At 36.1% G+C, this 21,424-nt stretch overlaps 1 protein-coding gene across 1 annotated transcript in view; it reads right to left on the reverse strand.

The window, feature by feature from the left end:
- Positions 1–733: 733 nt before the first annotated feature.
- The window catches only part of MANEA (mannosidase endo-alpha), an 81,309-nt gene continuing 60,618 nt past the window's right edge, over positions 734–21,424 (reverse strand). Inside the window, exons 4-5 of the mRNA XM_027551377.1 lie at positions 6,879–6,955; positions 734–6,031 (exon numbers count right to left, since the gene is read on the reverse strand). Of these exons, the coding sequence (XP_027407178.1) occupies positions 5,362–6,031; positions 6,879–6,955 (747 nt within the window). The 3' untranslated portion in view covers positions 734–5,361. The remainder of the gene's footprint in view (positions 6,032–6,878; positions 6,956–21,424) is intronic.

Raw genomic sequence — 21,424 nt, forward strand, 5'->3', positions numbered from 1 at the left:
ATCATCACAATAACTAGTCTTATGGAATTCCCTTGAGTGTTATAAAATGTTGAGGACGTTTTTCATGATACAATTTTACCTTCTTTACATCAGAAGTCACAAATTAGTGACCAATGAACTGGTCCAACCAGAAAATATTTTTAAAATATTTTGCAATATTTGCCAACAGGTATAATTAGAAAAATCCCAAAATACACAGACATACATCCTCATTTTAGGGACGCAGAGCTACAGAGGGGGCAACACAGACAGGAGCTGTTAGCATCTACTCCTATTGGGTTACAATTGTCCACAGCTGCAGGTACTCCATGGGGTATAAATCTCATGCATTTACTTACATTACCTAGTAGTTTCCAGTAGGTTTCTGCAGTTTTGGTCCTAGGTATAATGCCTGTTTGAGAAATGTATTTTAAAATGTATTGACAAGGCAAAGTCTGTCTTCAGAGGGGAGGGGATGCTTCTTTTCTGGCAACAAGAGCCATATAACATCTTGCATTCACTGCTTAGAAGCTCTCTCACTACCAAATGTGTAGCCAACCATATACACTAGTATCATATATACATTCCTTTTAAAATTTCATCATTGATTATATATTAATTTTGTAACTATTTCTTAGAAAAAATATGTCAAATCCTTTCTGCAGAGTCAGTGTGTACATATTCTTATAAGAGGAAACATTAAATAAATTTTAGTTGAGGATGACTCAAGTAAAAAAATGAAATGACAAAATACTATGTTAATGGAATATTTTATTTGCAAATTAAATTAAGCCTTAAGCTACAAACACATAATACTCATATGAAGAAAAATAAAATTTGAGTTCAACTACTGTTCATATAATGACTGTCACTACATATTGTTCTTACATGATATCTGAAAAACCAAGAACATAGTTTTCAAGAATGTACTTTAAAAAAATATAACAACACAGCAAATTTTCAAGGAAGAATTTAGTAATCAGATTTGCAGTTGACTTTTACATGATGTCAGACTGGACTGCTCTATCATAATACTAATAGCTTAATAGTCTGTCATATGGATAATATGGGTGATTAAAAAACGTTATTATAGAATGGTGGTTAAGAAATATAAATTTAGTGTGTATAAACTGAAGAAGTATGGCAGCTACTCTTAAGTGACTCTGTTCGAACATAAATTTCTAAAATGTATTGCATGTATTACAACTGAATTTCCTTTAAAGTATTTTCTCTTTTGGATTTGATATTTTCAAGATCAGGATAAAGGTCACTTTAGATACTATCATCAAATTAACATGGTGATATATAGTGTTTTCAAAATGGCTTCTGTAAAACTGACTCAAAAAGACTTTTCTCCATGGACATAATCCCTTAATTAATACATTTAGTTTAAATGCTGTTAAGTAGCTGAAGACTGCCACTTTGTGTTGTTTATGATTGTTCAGATTTTTAACCTATTCTTTTAAAAAGTCAAAAACACAAAAGCATGATGACACAATCATAAACTATAAATGAACTGTATATAGAATTATCGCTACTGTGGTACATCATTAGTTTGTATAGTGAAATAATTATTTCAATGGGAAAGACTCTAAAAGGCATTTTAACTTCATGGTTACATTTATGGTTATATAAATTCAATATGTAAGCTACCTTAAATGAAGTTTAGAACATACAATATAAAAAGTGCTACAAGTTTTGAGCTTATAAATTTTAGATCTGCAACTACTTGCCTATTAGGTCTTAAATTATTCTGCCTTTTGATTCATAAATAGTGATTATAACAACAGCAAAATCTAGTCACATTGAAAACCGTTCTTCCCTTCACTGATAGTTGGAATATAACAGCACTACCACTAAGTTCTTTGATTTGACTAAGGAGGAATTAAGTAAGCCAAAGTCGTACTTGAATTTTCCAGGATAGTCATCTTACATTAAACATACAGTAACATTTAGCCTTTATGTGGACATACAACAATCAGTATACAATTTAAAGTACATTAATATTTGTAAAAATGACTGAAATTTTGCTGGTAGTAAAAAAAAATATTGCTTCTACACTAGGGCACATAAGTGTCCACCCTTAATTCAAAATTTAGGTAAAAACTTTTAAGGACTGCTTCCACATGTAAGCACTGTAGAGTTTATAAGCAGTCATTATGTTTAAATTTCATAACTCTGGTCAGTTTCAAAAAAGGTTTGGTTATGGCTCAATCAGTAAAGAATCCACCTGCAATGTGGGAGACCTGGGTTGGGAAGTTCCCTTGGAGGAGGGCATGGCAACCCACTCCAGTATTCTTGCCTGGAGAATCCCTATGGACAGAGGAGCCTGGTGGGCTGCAGTCCATAGGGTTGTAAAGAGTCCAACATGACTGAGTGACTAAGTACAGCACAGCACAGGAACTTAGTAGGTTCTCTAGTGGTTTGTTACTTTGATGTTTTCAAGTGAAACTGAAATTGTTAGTCACTCAGGCTCCTCTGTCCCTGGAATTCTCCAGACAAGAATATTGGAACGGGTTGCCATTTCCTTCTCCAGGGGATCCTCCCAACCCAGGGATGAAACCTGTATCTCCTGCATTACAGGCAGACTTTTTACCAACTGAGCTGGTTCAGGAAAGATCAATTTCCTAAAGGATGTCAGAGCAATACGATTATGCTCAAAGAATAAAAAATAGGAAATTTTTAAATTTGGGAAATGGTTTCTTATTTTTCTGTATATAACACAAATTCACAGATTTTAAAAGTATGTACAGTTAAAAGATGTGTTCTTTTTAAATGCTGTATAGAGTGCAGACTGAATACTACTTTTTAACTGTTAATCAGAAAGTAAATATTTCATAAATAATTTTTTATATCTAAGATAAAATTTATTCTGTGCATGCTCTTATAAGATGAAAGTTAACTATTTTATATAACAAAATAGTCATTTTTAAATTGTACTCTTAAAACAAAAAAATTAATATAGAACTGAGATCAACATTAATAACAGTAGTTTTTTATAATATCAGTCCTTAAAAAGAGAGTAGTAAAAGAAAGATTTGGTTTCTATACAGTCAAAAAAATTAGCCCGATTAAACCTTAAAATAATAATTCATTTTAATCCATGCATTATATATATTACACTACTTCTCCCTTTAAACGGTTCCTTTAGTTTATTGAATTAAATAAAAGCAAATAATTTTTGTGATTATACAATCTAAACTTGTTATGAGTTAAATGGTAACGAATACCTGAGGAAGATTTTGAAGCATTCTTCCCTAAGAATAACAAAATTATTAGAGATAATTCTTTCAAATAACTTTTTTTAAAAAAGAAAATAAACATATTCAAAGAATTATAAATTAGTAAACTATCTTTAGAGCTGATTCCAAACATTCTTCCCTTGAGAATTAACTTTCTGCAATGAAGACAGAATCTATTTTATCTTAATTTGAAATCTGACAGTTAGTGGCTGGTTGGGGTAGTGTGTGTTGGGAACCACAACAAAGCTCAGAGGTGAGTCTGTGATCCTAGATGATCTATATCTGTAATGAGAGCAGGAGACAAATGGTGGTGTCCGTGCTGAGGATTTCTGACCTTGTTTTTTATACTTTCTCTTAACCTCAGAACTATTTCATAAAATTGTCTATTATGGGTTCAAGCATATAACATAAGCAAAGACAAAAATTCCTGTGTGGTAGATATCTAATTAAACTTTAATAAAATATAGTAAGTAATAAAAATTATTAGGTATGACATATTTAGAGTTTATCCCTAATAAAACATATAGTGGCAAACTGACTATAATAAAAACAAAAAAAAAATCCACTGGTTATATCAGTATGAGTGTTCCTATGAATATGGTTATAATACAATAGTGAATTATTCTTGTAATCTCTTCTAGAAAGTGAATTTACTAATTACCATTGTACTAATTTCCCATGGTCTGAATATTCTGAGATATGGCAAATTCTCAAGTTATAAATCAATTTAACATTAATCATGCCTCTTTTCAAAGACATAATAGTTTGCTTTGAAAGCACTGCTTAAAAATAACTCAGTAGACAATGACATTTATGACAAATTCCACTATTTGTTTCTGAATGAATGTCCTTATATTCTGACTATATGTATTCTATATTGCTGACATTTAATAAATATCTAAAAAATATTCATGTAAGAGCATTATATATTAGTTTTTTTCTATAGTTCTAGTTACAAATATTAACTAAAATAACAGAGTGTCTTTTATTCTGTAGTTTTTAAAGAAATTCATTTTTTACAGATGATCAATTTGTCACACTATGACAACAGACCACAAGTCTTTATCCTGTTAGGTAAAATAAAGGTATAATGTTTTTAGATGGGGATATTATTATATACAATAATTTAAAGTCTTTTAAATAAAACATTTCCATTATTAAATGTTACATCTAATAAAAAGTCAAACATAGGAATGAAATTTTATTTCCATAACCTTAAAATCTGAAATGCTAAGTAAATTTTCTCTATTAGTTTTGGTAAAAATAGCTTAAAAACTTAAAAGGTGGCAATCCAATGTTAGTATCAACTTTTTCTTAACAATTCATCTGTAATTAAATTTAAAATCATGAATAATAAAACAAGTTCAAGATTGACAAGATACCCTAAAAATAGTATTTTAGGCATTGTATTTCCAGAATAATTGTAAATTGGCTATGTTTTTTCAATAACTGAGAAGCAATTCTTAACTTTTATGAAAAGCCTTTATGAAAAGATTTTCCTTCTGAAGTCTGGAATTCATCACTACAAAGTAGAAACATCAGACATGCAAAATACCTAGCAAGCTCTAGGAAACCAGAAATCTGCATATGATGATATATATTGTGTTACAGAAAGCAGGCCTTCATCTCAGTAAGGCTTAAGGCATATTTTCTTCTGAAGAATTATTGGAACGTTTTCCAGAGTCTGAATGCTAATAGGACAAAGCTGATTAGATCATTAAAAAATGAACCATGTGTATTATCTTTTACATCTTTGTTCTTCAACAGACATATCAAATATATACACAGTTCTATTTCTTTGGGCGCAGAATACTAGTAGGATTGTGTGCTAACTACTCTCTGAAATGCAAGCAATTGCCTATTGTGAAATAGAAACAGCTATCAAAGCAAGATTTCAATTCCAGTCACAGATTCAGCAAATTTATGCCATAAGGAATATTATTTGCACAACTTTTCTCTCAGTGTAACACTGTGAAAGGTGGCAATGATATTACGATCCTTAACAATGTACAAATTATTTTTATTAGAGATAATGGTAACAGTACATATTGATTTTGACAGTTTTCTTCCCATAACCCAAAACAAAAGGAATGTATTGAAATTAGGTAATTTCTGTAATTATTAAACTTAAGTCAATCCATTAAGAAACAGGTTGTGTGCTAAGTTCCTGGTGACCTAATGCATAAATTGCTCTTTCCTTTCTGTATTTTTCAGACCACTTGCGAGTTAGCTCTAGATAAAGACTTGGTTTATGAGGCCGGTAATCCAGGTACACGATATTACTGGTTCTTTTGGGAACAGCACTTTCAATCTGAGTTCCTTCATGCCACTCATTAAAAGAGGTGATGGAAATTATACTGGGGTGGGCTTGGAGTGCAGCACTCAGAGCAGTCTCATAATATTTCCCGTTTATTCGGTTACGAGTGTTATGAGAGTTCCATGGTCGGATGCTGGTATCTATGTATCCTGGGCCCACACTTGGGATGAACATTAGGTCGAACTGATCACAAAAATATTTTATCTTAGCCCAGTTTTCATAGGATGAGCCATAAGTAAAGCCATTTGTGGCAAAGTATGTGTAAATTCCATCAAAACCACCTCGAAGAATTCTGTATCTATGCTTTTTATCTACTAGAAGTGCAATAAACAATGCATCATAAGGAGAGTTGCGAATGCTCTGAGACCCTGAGCTGGTTAAAAGATTGGCCCATTTTTGAGATGCTGTGATATAGGAATCATAGACATAAAACATTGGAAGAGCATTGCCGTTCTTAGTCTTGTACCTATAAAAGGCAGGATGATTTCCATACCTAGAATATAAACATATATGAAAATAAAATGAAAATTCATGCCTTATTTCCCATAGCCAGTTATTTATGTACTGAAAATGAAGGTAATCAGTACAGTTTAAGTGTATTGTTCACCTTCTTTGTGGAATTAGCTACGTAAGTGTAATCATTAAAAACACATTTTTAATTTTACACATTGGGAAATGAGATACTGGATACATTAAGACATTAACAAACAAGAAAGTAATTACTTATATTGAGGTTTAAAAATTATGACTAACACAATAAAAAATCCATTTTTCTACATGAAAATACTGCTTTTGTGTCTGTGTGTGTTCTAAATGATACATGTCCCAGCTGTTGCTGACATGTTTCTTTATAAGAGTATGGCATCTGTCACAGACTATTATCAGTAAACCCTTAAACAAAATGAAACTGTACTAATAAATTCTTTCCTTGTAAACATACTGAAACATAAATGAAAATATTAGATATGAATCTACCATATCTAATACCAATTCATATTTCATATTCTGAACATTTTTTTAAAAAGACAACTTTATATTCATAAAATTTACAGAATAATTTTATAAATTATTTTTACAAACATGTTACAAACAATTTTGTAAGAATGTAAAATGTTAGATGACAAACATCATAGTCTAATATACACATAAGAGTAAAAACAGCAACTTATAATTATTCACAGAGAAATCAAATTATAAGAAAATTCAGAAAAGTTCCTCAAAATGCTTGCAATATTCATTACAAAAATAAATTGATATTAATGTCATACTATGTCATTCAAATCTCTCAAATATAATTTAAATACACTTATAACAGCAATTATAGGAGAGAAGAAACTCACTTGTCTATAATGTACTTGACATTTTGGTACATGGTTTTATCATCTCGATTCTTATATGGTTCAATATGAAAAGTGACCTAAAACAAAAAATATTGATAGAGAAAAAATTATGATTAACAATGAAAATGAAATAACTGACTTAATAAACTGACTTACCTTAACCTTATTGAAGCTGACTTATATAGCTGAGTAACAATGTGTTAATTATTGTTGTACAGTAAAGTGACTCAGTTATACACATATACATTCTTTTTTATATTCATATTCTTTTCCATGGTGTATCATGGGACATTGAATATAGTTCTTTGTGCTATGCAGTATGAGCTTGTTGTTTATCCATTCTCTATATAAAAGCTTACATATACTAACCCAACTTTCCATTCCATTCCTCCCCACCCTACAGCACCCAACAGTCTGCTCTCCATGTCTGTGATTCTGCTCCATAGATGGGCTCATTTGTGTCATGTTTTAGATTCCACATATAAGTGACAGCATGTGGTATTTGTCTCTTTCTTACTTCATGTTGTATGCTAATCTCTAGGTCCATCCAGGTTGCTGCAGATGGCATCATTTCATTCCTTTTTAATGGCTGAGTGGTATCCCATTGTGTATATGTACCACATCTTCTTTATCCATTCATCTATTGATAAGACATTTAGGTTGCTTCCATGTCTTGGCTATTGGGAACAGTGCTGCTATGAACACAGGGGTGCAAGTATCTTTTTGAATTATAGTTTTGTCTGGATATAAACCCAGGAGTGGAATTGCTAGATAATATAATTATATTCAGTTTTCTGAGGAACCTCTGTAGTGTTTTCCACAGTGGCTGCACCAAGTTACATTCCCACCAAGCGTGTAGCAGGGTTCCTTTTCTCCACACCTTCTCCAGCATTTGCTATTTATAGACTTTTTGATGTTGGTCATTCTGACTTGTGTGAGGTGGCATCTCATTATAGTTTTCATTTATATTTCTCTAATAATTAGTAGGTTGAGCATCTTTTCATTCGGCTACTGCCATCTGTATTTCTTCTTTGGAGAAATGTCTAATTTAGGCCTTCTGCCCATTTTTGGATTGGGTTGCTTGTTTTTCTGTTACTGAATTGTATGAGCTGTTTATGTACTTTGGAAATTATACCCTTGTTGGTTGCATCATTTGCAAACACGTTCTTCCATTCTTTAGGTTTCCTTTGCTATGCAAAAGCTTATAATCTGATTAGGTCTCATTGTTTGTTTTCATTTCTATTGCCTTGAGAGACTGGCCCAAGAAAATACTGGTACAATTTACATCAGAGAATGTTTTCCCTATGTTCTCTTCTAGGAGTTTTATGGTATCATGTCTTAAGTCTTTCAGCCATTTTGAGTTTATTTTTGTGTATGGTGTGAGGCTGTATTCTAACTTCATTGATTTTGCAGCTTTATAACTTTACCAGTAACACTTGCTGAAGAGATTTTTCTTTGAATTATCCTTAGTTTCCTTTATTAATGTTTTACAGTTTTCAGGGTATAAGTCTTTCTTGGCAAGGTAAGATGTATATTTACTGAACACAGAGGTTGCTAGAGAATTCTAACAAACAGTAATAATGTTTACTAAGTGCTTTCTCTTTTAAATAATGCTCTAAATATTTTATACTTTTTACCTTCAGTTAATTCTCACAAGTCTATAAGGTAGTTACTATTAGTATCTCCATATGAAGCAAAGATAAGGCAGTTCAATGAGTTGTCACCTAGCCAGCTGGAGGCAATATAAGCAATCTGAATTCAAAGGGCAAATGTTTGATTACTGTGCAGTGGTTCATCCTATATACTTATTCCTTTTAAAGAATAAATAAGAATATATTCTATATTCAGATATATCTTTCTTTAAAAAAAGGCAAAACAAAGTATGATCTAGAAAAACCTGGATTCTTTTTTCATGCATGAACATTAAGTTTACATTTAAATGCTGCTGCTGCTAAGTCGCTTCAGTGGTGTCCGACTCTGTGCGACCCCATAGACAGCAGCCCACCGGGCACCCCTGTCCCTGGGATTCTCCAGGCAAGAACACTGGAGTGGGTTGCCATTTCCTTCTCCAATGCTTGAAAGTGAAAAGTGCAAGTGAAGTCGCTCAGTCGGGTCTGACCCTCAGTGACCCCATGGACTGCAGCCTACCAGGCTCCTCCATCCATGGGATTTTCCAGGCAAGCGTACTGGAGTGTGGTGCCATTGCCTTCTCCAACATTTAAATGCAATCAATAGCAAATGTCTTTAAATGACAGATTCTCCTATACAATTAAAATAGCATTTTACAAAATAATACACATTTAATATGTACTATTCAAATAATTTATAACAAAATTACTTAAAAATCAAAAACATACTATACTGAACAATAATTTTCAGAATACTCATTATTAAATACTCGTTATTGATGTGGTTTATACATCACTACCATGATGATAGAAAGCAGAAACCAAAAATACTTTTAAAGCACTGTGCACAGAAAATTCAATTTTTCTAACCAAAAAAAGGTTATATATAAATCAATAAAAACTAATTTTGGCTACCAAAACCATTCTGTAGGTCATTTATTACTAGCGGAATAGACTGTCATTTAAAGGAAAGATCATGTGTACTATCTACTTAAGATTTGCAAAACAACTATGAGAATTTTCATATTTATTACTAATTTTACTGACCATTAAAAATCTTTATGGGAATCTGATAAACTTATTGATAATATTTTAATTTTAGAGTGGTTCCTATGAAGCATGTATGGAATTAGAGACTTATGTGCTACTGCAATATAAAATGTCTTTGTTTTCAATTACCTTAATTAAAGTGAAATGTATTTTGCATTAATCAGTGCTACTAGTTCTCACAGAATTAATTTTAAAGTCAGACAACATTCCGGAGAAGGCAATGGCACCCCACTCCAGTACGCCTAGAAAATCCCATGGACGGAGGAGCTTGGTAGGCTGCAGTCCATGGGGTCGCTGAGTCAGAAACAACTAAGTGACTTCACTTTCACTTTTCACTTTCATGCATTGGAGAAGGAAATGGCAACCCACTCCCATGTTCTTGCCTGGAGAATCCCAGGGACGGCGGAGCCTGGTGGGCTGCCGTCTATGGGGTCACACAGAGTCAGACACAACTAAAGTGACAGCAGCAGCAACAGACAACATTCAGTGTAACTCATTTCCTACTTTTAATAAAATTTCAGTAATATTATACAAAGAAAGGTTTTAGTAGTAACAAAATATATTCATTTCTGCAGTATACTCTAAGTACTGCTAGGGCAGACTTTGCAGTAGCTCTGATATTTGCTTTTTAACTTCAATTGAAAGAAAATTGACAAGGATATTTGTATTTTCATACTCTTACATAATGTAACCTTGGATAATCTCCCTTTAGATGCAACACTTTCTAAGGAAGTTTCATTTTATATATAAAGGATACCATATTTAAACAAATATCCTACATTAAAATGAATCTGCTTGTAAAGTTGCAAAGTATAAATGGCTTTCTTTCTATAAAATGCAGATCAATACATTTATAGTAATTCAAAAAGCTATTATTGATATATAACACTCATATTATCCTTCATATTTCTAACTCATTAATGGTCATTATATTTCTTTATAGGTTTAATTAATAATGTGATGTATCACCATTTCACTATTCTGTTTGGAAAAAAATCTATTAGACTAATACTACCACTTTAAATATGACAGAATCCTATATATATATATATATAAAACATATATATATATATATATATAAAAAATCAGATCTTTGTAATATCTTTAGAAGGGGAAGTAAGAGTCATATAGATGCTTCCTCATTTCATGCTTCCAATTTTAACCATGCACCCAAAGTGAACCTCTTAAGTTAAAACCTGATGATCCTGGAGAGTGGGATTAGAAACGTGATGGCATAAAATGTTCATATTATTTATTCCCTTTTAAATCAACATATGAGATATTCATGCATGAGCAAAAGTGCCTCTGTGGTGTTTTAGGACCTAGTGTCTTACGCCAAGGAACCCAGGAGTTGTCTCACCCACTGTGAAGATGATAAGAGACAAACTTCTATTTGAGCTGGGAAACAGAGGAGTCAGCCAAACTGCCTAGACTTTTGTTCCTGTCAGGCAAAAACTGGGTCAGTGAAGACCCAGGCAGGTACTCACATATGAGACAGAACCTGCCGAAGTCTAATCCTCCCAAAGAGAGACTTCAGCACATAACTGGAGACCAAAAGTAAGTAAATAAGTAAACAGATAAATGCTAGTTTGGTGGCAGTAGACAAACTTTCTAAGCATCCAGTTCTGCCCAAGGAAACACTGAGAGGGGAAAAGAAAGCTGGTAAGTAAGTGCCTGGCTAAGTGCCTTTCCAGCTGGACTGGAAAGTGGCTGAAAAAATCCATTCTCTCCACCAGTACCTAGAGTACTAAGATATGAAAATTATAACTAGGGGAAGGGAGGATATTAGGAAAGATGCAAATAAGAACTTCACTTGGTGGGAAAGGGATTGTTCTTAGCAGAAGTCCACCTAGGAACCACCGGGATTACCCTATTGGATCTGCAGGCACCCCCAATGTACCCAGTGCTAAACTCACACTTTACTGCCACTCTATGTTGGCTCCATGTATGGGTTCCCAGTGCCACTGCCAAGAGAAAGCTCCAGTAGAGTGAGGGCGTGCTCAGAATCTACAAACTGGAGGTATAGAAACTTTTTAAAAAGCAAAAGAGAGGGCAGAAGTGTTTAAAAATTCACTCAAAAGAGGAAACAAAGAAGACTAGAGCAGATACAAATTCACGAAAACAAAGTAAAAACTCTAATATCAACACTACAATAACATACCATCTGCTGAAGGCAACAAGAAAAGAGTGAAGGAGGTATCTACTAATTCATATGCAAAAACAAAAGTGCAAATCTAAAACACATAAGAAGTATCAAGGAAACATTGCATCACAGAAAAATTATCTATTTCTAGTGGTCAAACTCAGAGGCACAGAATACTGCAAACTATCTGATAGAGTTGAAAACAGATGTTAATCAACAGGTTATAAGAAAACTCAAGACAATTCAATAAAATCATGAATAAAATATGTGAATAAAACAATTCTTTATTAGAGAGACTGAAGTTTTCAAAAGAATCAAACAAAAATTCTAGAACTAGATAGCATGCAGTACAGAGAATATTTAGCAGGGCAGAGAACATGAAGATAGAATGACTGACTTGGAGGAAAATTTTGAAATCACATAAAGGAGAAGAGAGAACTGAAAGAGAAAAAAGAGAAAAGATCAAAGAAAGCCTACATGATCTACAGATATGCATCCATATATCCTGAAAAATGTCAGGATAAATGGGATTCCAGACACAGAAGGCAGGGTCAGGGAGTTAAAGAAATAATAGATGAGAACTTCAAAAATCTGAGGAAAGACTTGGATATACAAGTCCACAAAGCTAGTAGATTATTCTATTCAGCTCAGTCATGTCTGACTCTTTGCGACCCCATGAATAGCAGCACGCCAGGCCTCCCTGTCCATCACCAACTCCCGGAGTTCACTCAGACTCACGTCCATCGAGTCAGTGATGCCATCCAGCCATCTCATCCTCTGTCGTCCCCTTCTCCTCCTGCCCCCAATCCCTCCCAGCATCAGAGTCTTTTCCAATGAGTCAACTCTTCACATGAGGTGGCCGAAGTACTGGAGTTTCAGCTTTAGCATCATTCCTTCCAAAGAAATCCCAGGGCTGATCTCCTTCAGAATGGACTGGTTGGATCTCCTTGCAGTCCAAGGGACTCTCAAGAGTCTTCTCCAACACCACAGTTCAAAAGCATCAATTATTATCTCCACACAAAAAGACAGTCTCCAAGATATTAAAAGATAAGCAGTAAAAAAAAAAAAAAGCATGAACCCTACAGTGCACTGCCATTAGGCTATCAGAAGATTTATCTGTAGAAACTCTAGGCCTCAGGGCAGTGGAATGACATATTTGAAGAACTGAAAGATAAAAATGGCCAACCAAGAATACTTTATCGAGCAAAGTTATTCTTCAGCTAGAAAAGATAAGTAAAGGCCCTTCCAGAATAAACAAAATTTGAGGGAGTTCACCACCACTGAATCTGCCTTGCAAGAAATGCTGAAAGGAGTTCTTCAAGCTAAAAAATAACAAAAAATTACACAGTACTCTGGTAAAGATGAGAAATACACAATTAGACTTAAAACATTGTAACTCTGTAGTAGGATGGTGCGTTAACATATTATTGTCTGGAAATGTATTAAAGGCCATAGGCATTAGTTTCTGTAGAAATCCCCCAGTCAATAATGTGTTAACTGATTCCCAGGTGGCTCCAGTGGTTAAGAACCCGCCTGCCAATGCTGGAGATGCAAGAGATACAAGTTCAATTCCTGGGTTGGGAAGATCCCTGGAGAAGGAAATGGCAACCCATTCCAGTATTCCTCCCTGGGAAATCCCATGAACAGAGTATTCTGGCAGCCTACAGTCCATGGGGTTAAGAGTTGGACTTAACTGAGATGCCACACAATCACTCAACTATAGTCTAAAGGTTAAATGAAAGTAGGAAAAATAACTACTATAAGTTGTTAATAAATATACAATAAAAGAGGTAAAACTTCTCTGGTGGCTCAGATGGTAAAGCGTCTGCCTACAATGTGGGAGACCTGGTTCAATGTGGTCCACTGGAGAGGGGAATGGCAAACCACTTCAGTATTCTTGCCTGGAGAACCCCATGAACAGTATGAAAATGCAAAATGATAGGATACTGAAAGGAACTTCCCAGGTTGGTAGGTGCCCAATATGCTACTGGAGATCAGTGGAGAAATAACTCCAGAAAGAATGATGGGATGGAGCCAAAGCAAAAACTATAGCCAGCTGTGGACGTGACTGGTCATAGAAGCAAGGTCCGATGCTGTAAAGAGCAATATTGCATAGGAACCTGGAATGTTAGGTCCACGAATCAAGGCAAATTGGAAGTGGTCAAACAGGAGATGGCAAGAGTGAATGTCGACATTCTAGGAATCAGCGAACTAAAATGGACTGAAATGGGTGAGTTTAACTCAGATGACCATTATATCTACTACTGCGGGCAGGAATCCCTTGGAAGAAGTAGAGTAGACATCATGGTCAACAAAAGAGTCCGAAATGCAGTACTTGGATGCAATCTCAAAAACAACAGAATGATCTCTGTTCAAAGGCAAACCATTCAATATCACAGTAATCCAAGTCTATGCCCCAACCAGTAAAGCTGAAGTTGAACGGTTCTATGAAGACCTACAAGACCCTTTAGAACTAACACCCAAAACAGATGTCCTTTTCATTATAGGGGACTGGAATGAAAAAGTAGGAAGTCAAGAAACACCTGGAGTAACAGGCAAATTTGGCCTTGGAATATGGAATGAAGCAGAGCAAAGGCTTAATAGAGTTTTGCCAAGAGAATGCACTGGTCATAGCAAACACCCTCTTCCAACAATGCAAGAGAAGACTCTACACATGGACATCACCAGATGGTCAACACTGAAATCAGACTGATTATATTCTTTGCAGCCAAAGATGGAAAAGCTCTATACAGTCAGCAAAAACAAGACCAGGAGCTGACTGTGGCTCAGATCATGAACTCCTTATTGCCAAAATCAGACTTAAATTAAAGACAGTAGGGAAAACCACTAGACCATTAAAGTATGACTTAAATCAAATCCCATATGACTATACAGTAGAAGTGAGAAATAGATTTAAGGGACTAGATCTGATAGGCAGAGTGCCTGATGAACTATGGATTGAGATTCGTCACACTGTACAGGAAACAGGGATCAAGGCCATCCCCATGGAAAAGAAATGCAAAAAAGCAAAATGGCGGTCTCAGGAGGACTTACAAATAGCTGTGAAAAGAAGGGAAGCAAAAAGCAAAGGAGAAAAGGAAAGATATAAGCATCTGAATGCAGAGTTCTAAAGAATAGCAAGAAGAGAGAAAGTCTTCCACAGTGATCACTACAAAAAATAGAGGAAAAAGACAGAATGGAAATGACTAGAGATCTCTTCAAGAAAATTAGAGATACTGAGGCAACATTTCATGCAAAGATGGACTCGATAAAGGACAGAAATGGTATGGACCTAACAGAAGCAGAAGATATTAAGAAGAGGTGGCAAGAATACACAGAAGAACTGTACAAAAAAGATCTTCATGACCCAGATAATCACGATGGTGTGATCACTGACCTAGAGCTAGAAATCCTGGAATGTGAAGTCAAGTGGGCCTTAGAAAGCATCACTATGAACAAAGCTAGTAGAGGTGATGGAATTCCAGTTGAGCTATTCCAAATTCTGAAAGATGATGCTGTGAAAGTGCTGCACTCAATATGCCAGCAAATTTGGAAAACTCAGCAGTGGCCACAGGACTGGAAAAGGTCAGTTTTCATTCCAATCCCAAAGAAAGGCAATGCCAAAGAATGCTCAAACTACTGCACAATTGCACTCATCTCACATGCTAGTAAAGTAATGCTCAAAATTCTCCAAGCCAGGCTTCAGCAATATGTGAACTGTGAACTTCTAGATGTTCAAGCTGGTTTTAGAAAAGGCAGAAGAACCATAGGTCAAATTGCCAACATCTGCTGGATCATCAAAAAAGCAAGAGAGTTCCAGGAAAACATCGACTTCTGCTTTATTGACTATGCCAAAGCCTTTGACTGTGTGGATCACAATAAACTGTGGAAAATTCTGAAAGAGATGGGAATACCAGACCACCTGACCTGCCTCTTGAGAAACCTATATGCAGGTCAGGAAGCAACAGTTAGAACTGGACAAGGCACAACAGACTGGTTCCAAATAGGAGAAGAAGTACGTCAAGGCTGTATATTGTCACCCTGCTTATTTAACTTATATGCAGAGTACATCATGAGAAACGCTGGGCTGGAAGAAGCACAAGCTGGAATCAAGACTGCCGGGAGAAATATGAATAACCTCAGGTATGCAGATGACACCATCCTTATGGCAGAAAGTGAAGAGGAACTAAAAAGCCTCCCGATGAAAGTGAAAGAGGAAAGTGAAAAAGTTGGCTTAAGGCTCAACATTCAGAAAACAAAGATCATGGCATCCAGTCCCATCACTTCATGGGAAATAGATGGGGAAACAGGGGAAACAGTGGAAACAGTGTCAGACTTTATTTTTTGGGGCTCCAAAATCACTGCAGATGGTGATTGCAGCCATGAAATTAAAAGACACTTACTCCTTGGAAGGAAAGTTATGACCAACCTAGATAGCATATTGAAAAGCAGAGACATTATTTTGCCAACAAAGGTCCGTCTAGTCAAAGCTGTGGTTTTTCCAGTGGTCATGTATGGATGTGAGAGTTGGACTGTGAAGAAAGCTGAGCGCCAAAGAATTGATGCTTTTGAACTGTGGTGTTGGAGAAGACTCTTAAGAGTCCCTTGGACTGCAAGGAGATCCAACCAGTCCATCCTAAAGGAGATCAGTCCTGGGTGTTCATTGGAAGGACTGATGCTGAAGCTGAAATTCCAATAGTTTGGCCACCTCATGCGAAGAGTTGACTCATTGGAAAAGATTCTGATGCTGGGAGGGATTAGGGGCAGGAGGAGAAGGGGACAAAAGAGGATGAGATGGCTGGATGGCATCAGTGACTCGATGGACATGAGTCTAAGTAAACTTCGGGAGTTGGTGATGGACAGGGAGGCCTGGCGTGCTGCAATTCACGCGGTCGCAAAGAGTTGGACATGATGGAGCTACTCAACTAAACTGAAAAGAGGTATATTGTAACATCAGTATACAAAAGGGAGGAGCAAAATATTGGATAACTTACAAGGTTATAGATAAGTTTCTATAAACCTAAAATGCACTGTTATATCTAAGAGATGTTTTATATAACCTTCCTTGATAACCACAAAGCAAAAATTTAGAGTATATCGACAAGAGGAGGATAAAAGAGCTTATCACCATGAAAAATAACCAATTTACAAATGTAGGCAGAAAGAGATAAGAGAAAAAGAAATAATGACAATACAAAACCAGAATGCAATCAATAAGACTATATGTAATAATTACTCTGAATGTAAATATATTGAATTCACCAGTCAAAAGGTACATAGTGACTGGATGGATAAAGAAATACGACCAAACTGTGTGGTGTGTTATCAAGAGACTCAGTTAAGCTTTAAGGATGCACAGAGACTCAAAGTGGAGGGATGAAAAAGACACTACATGCAGGTGAAACTATAGTGGAATATCAATTTCAGAATGTAAATTTAAACAGGACTGAAAAATGACCAAGTTGTTTATGGAAAAGTTTCCATGTGCTGTTACAATTGGGATGTTGTATTTTAAAATTATTTTTTGTGTTTCTTCTGGTTATTTTCCTTCATATCAACATATCTTTACAATTCATTGTACTTATGATTATTGTTAACTTTCTCGTTTACAAAATTCAGATAATTTCAGTGATCAAATATTTTTGTTTCTTTACAGTTTTACTGTATAATATTATTGAAATAACTAGATCTCTGTTCTGTTAGGAAAAATAAAATGGTTCTGCTTCAAGAGGGTGATGAAGGAGATTCTGACTTACCTCCCTCCACAGACAAACCAAATCTACAGCTTCCTCTAGAAAGAACCTGCTGGAGTGACCTCATCACATGTGGTAAATGAGAGGGAAATCAAACCAAAGCAGGTAGGAAAGGCTGAGACAGAATCTCGTCATAAACCCCATCCCCAGTAGTGACATACAATCCAGAGGGAACTCAAAACCCAGAGCTTCTCCCTGAGGAATAAACAGTTTGTATCCCACATCTGGCATACCAATTTCTAAGACCAGCACATGAAAGATGAGTCCCCAAGATATCGGCTTTGACTATCCAAAGGGATGTAGCTCTTAAAGGGCTTGTGTGCAGTCTCATTCAGTCCAGGGACCAGTGCAAAAGCATCCCTATTGAAAAGTCCCCAGATTTTATGTAAAAGAAACCCATTTTCTAATTTTAAAAGCAATGGTCTTAGAGGCAAAGGCCTGCTGGGATATTCTATGTGGAAAGAGGCAGGAGGTCTCTGTCCACCCTCTGCTTACTAAAGCCAGCAGGTGCCATCCTTGAGCTCCACCCGCCTCACTCCAGGTAGTGCGTGGCATTACTGGGGTCTCCCTCTGTCATGCTCCAGAGCACAGTATTTCCAAGAGAGGAGCTTCTACATGCCCTGTGACCTAGATTTTGCAGGTGCCATGAAGGAACACCTGTTGATCACCTGGATCTGGAGGCCAGGGGAGCTTACATTGTGGTCCTATAAGATTGAATATATTCATACTTTTTAAAACCTGCTGCCTGAGGGTCTGACTTTCAATCAGCCACAGTCAACAGAAGGCTTTCAGGTAGCACCTAAAGGATACTGGTCTTGGCATACCTTTAACTATTCAGTTCAGTTCGGTTCAGTCACTCAGTGACTCTTTGTGACCCCATGAATCGCAGCACACCAGGCCTCCATGTCCATCACCAACTCCCGGAGTCCACCCAAACTCACGTGCATCGAATCGGTGATGCCATCCAGCCATCTCATCCTCTGTCGTCTCCTTCTCCTCCTGCCCCCAATCCCTTCCAGCATAAGGGTCTTTTCCAATGAGTCAACTCTTTGCATGAGGCGGCCAAAGTATTGGAGTTTCAGCCCCAGCATCAGTCCTTCCAGTGAACACCCAGGACTAATCTCCTTTAGGATGGACTGGTTGGATCTCCTTGCAGTCCAAGGGACTCATAAGAGTCTTCTCCAGCACCCCAGTTCAAAAGCATCAATTCTTCAGTGCTCAGCTTTTTTCACAGTCCAACTTTCACATCCATACATGACCACTGGAAAAATCATAGCCTTGACTACATAGACCTTTGTTGGCAAAGTAATATCTCTACTTTTTAATATGCTATCTAGGTTGGTCATAACTTTTCTTCCAAGGAGTAAGCGTCTTTTAATTTCATGGCTGCAATCACCATCTGCAGTGATTTTAGAGCCCCAAAAAATAAAGTCTGACACTGTTTCCACTGTTTCCCCATCTATTTCCCATGAAGTGATGGGACCAGATGCCATGATCTTAGTTTTCTGCATGTTGAACTTTAAGCCAACTTTTTCGCTCTCCTCTTTCACTTTCATCAACTATTAGGAGCTATTAAAAACAAAATAGGCTGCTTAAACAACCACAAAGGTTTGAGACAGTTAGGGAAGTATTAAATGATACGATTCATCTTATATACAAGGTCAGTGCTTCAAGACAGAGAAAGGTGAGTGTGTTATTAAATGCACAGAAACTAATACAGAGAGTCAAGCAAAATGAAGAACTGTATTTGGAGGAATATGCTCCAAATGAAAGAACATTAAGATAAAACCTCAGAAAAATAAAACAAACTTTAAAGAGCCCGAGATAAGTAAGTAACCTGATAAGAGCTGAAAGTAATGGTAATAAAAATGCTAACCAAATTCAAGGGGAGAAGAAAGGTTGAACACAGTGAAAATGCAACAAAGAGAAAATATTAGAGGTCACAGCGCTGAAGAATATAATAGCTGTACTGATAAACACACTAGAGAGGTTCAACAGCAGACTAGAAGCAGAAAAAAAGGGCAAGAGGCTCTTACCCAATCTGAGCAGCACAAAGCATGACAAACAGGGAAGACAAATTAAGGGACTTCTGGGACACTTACCATGTGAATGCTTACTTGATGTTATCCTATAAAGAGTGGAAATAGAGAAAGGCACAGAAAACTTATTGGGAGAGGGGGTAACTGAAAAAACCCCTAACCCAAGGAAGAAAATACATCCAGGTCAAAGAAGCCCAAGAATGCCAAATACAATGAGCCCAAAGAAAACCACACCAGGACATATTATAATTAAAAGGTCAAGAATCCACGCACATACAGTCAAGTAATCTATAACAAAGGAGCCAAAAACATACAATGGGTAAAGGACAGTCTTCAATAAACGGTATTATAAAATAGTGTTAGAAATACTGTGCTCTGGGTCATGACAGAGGGAGACCCCAGTGATGCCGCCCACTTCCTGGAGTGAGGTAGGTGTGGAGCGCAAGGATGGCACCTGCCCTGCTGGTTTTAGTACGTAGAGGGTAAAACAGAGACCTCCTGGCTCTTTCCCCACAGAATATCCTAGCAGGCCTTTGCCTCTCAGACCAATGCTTTTAAAATTAGCAAATGGGTTTCTTTTATGTAAAATCTGGGTGCTTTTCAAAGGGCTGGACAGAATACACAAGAATGAAACTACATCACTCAAACACAACTAAGAAAACAAAAGACAAAAAAAATCAGAAGTGAAAGAGAATAAATTATAACTGACAGTACAGAAATACATGTGAAAAGAGACTACCAGGAATAATTATAAGCCAGAAAAATCAGATAACCTAGAAGAAGTGTACACTTTCCTAGAATCATTCCAAGACTGAACCAGGAAATGACCATAATATTTAAGGAGACTGAGTTCATGAACTGGAAGAGTTAATACTGTTAAAATGTCAATACTGCCCCAAACTAATTACAGATTCAACACAAATTGCATCAGAATACAATGTCATTTTTCACAAAAATAGAAAAAATAATCCTCAGACTTGTATAGAACCACAAAAGACCCTGAATAGCCAATCTTGAGACAAAAGAACAAAGTCAAAAAGGGATTAATCTCCAAAATACACAAACAGCTCATGCAACTCAATATAAAAAAACCCAACTGAAATAATGGGTAGAAGATTTAAACAGATGTATCTCCAAGAAGGCATACAGATGGCCAAAACACACATGAAAAGATGTTCAACATTGCTAACTGAGAGAAATGCAAGCCAAAACTACAATGAAGTATCACATCACATTGCTTAGAATGGCCATCATCAAAAAATCTATACAAAATAAATTCTGGAGAGGGTGTAGGGGAAAAAGAACCCTCCTACACTATTGAGGGGAAAGTAAATTGGTACGGCCACTACAGAGCACAGTATGGAGGTTCCCTAAAAAATTAAAAACAGAGCTACCATATGACCCAGTAATCCCACTTTTAGACATATACTGTAGGAAAATCATCATTTGAAAAGACACATGCACCCCAATGTTCACTGCAGCTCTGCTAACAATAGTCAGGATATGCAAGCCACCTAAATGTCCATCAACAGAGGAATGGATAAAGATGTGGTGCATATTAATATATACAATGGTATATTACTCAACCATAAAAAACAAAACAAAGCAAAATAATGCCATTTGCAGCAACATGGATGGACCAAGAGATTGTCACACTGAGTGTAGTAAGTCAGACATACTAATAGACAAATATATGATGTCATTTATATGTGTAATCTGAAAAAAAAGTACAGGAGAACTTATTTACAAAACAGAATCACAGATGTAGAAAGCTAACATGGTTACATGGTATATGAGGGGGAGGGATAAATTGGGAGACTAAGAATCAGACACGACTGAGTGACTTCACTTTCACTTTTCACTTTCATGCACTGGAGAAGGAAATGGCAACCCACTCCAGTGTCCTTGCCTGGAGAATCCCAGGGACGGGGGA

Source organism: Bos indicus x Bos taurus, chromosome 9, assembly GCF_003369695.1.
Source record: "Bos indicus x Bos taurus breed Angus x Brahman F1 hybrid chromosome 9, Bos_hybrid_MaternalHap_v2.0, whole genome shotgun sequence".
Classification (NCBI taxonomy): domain Eukaryota; kingdom Metazoa; phylum Chordata; class Mammalia; order Artiodactyla; family Bovidae; genus Bos; species Bos indicus x Bos taurus.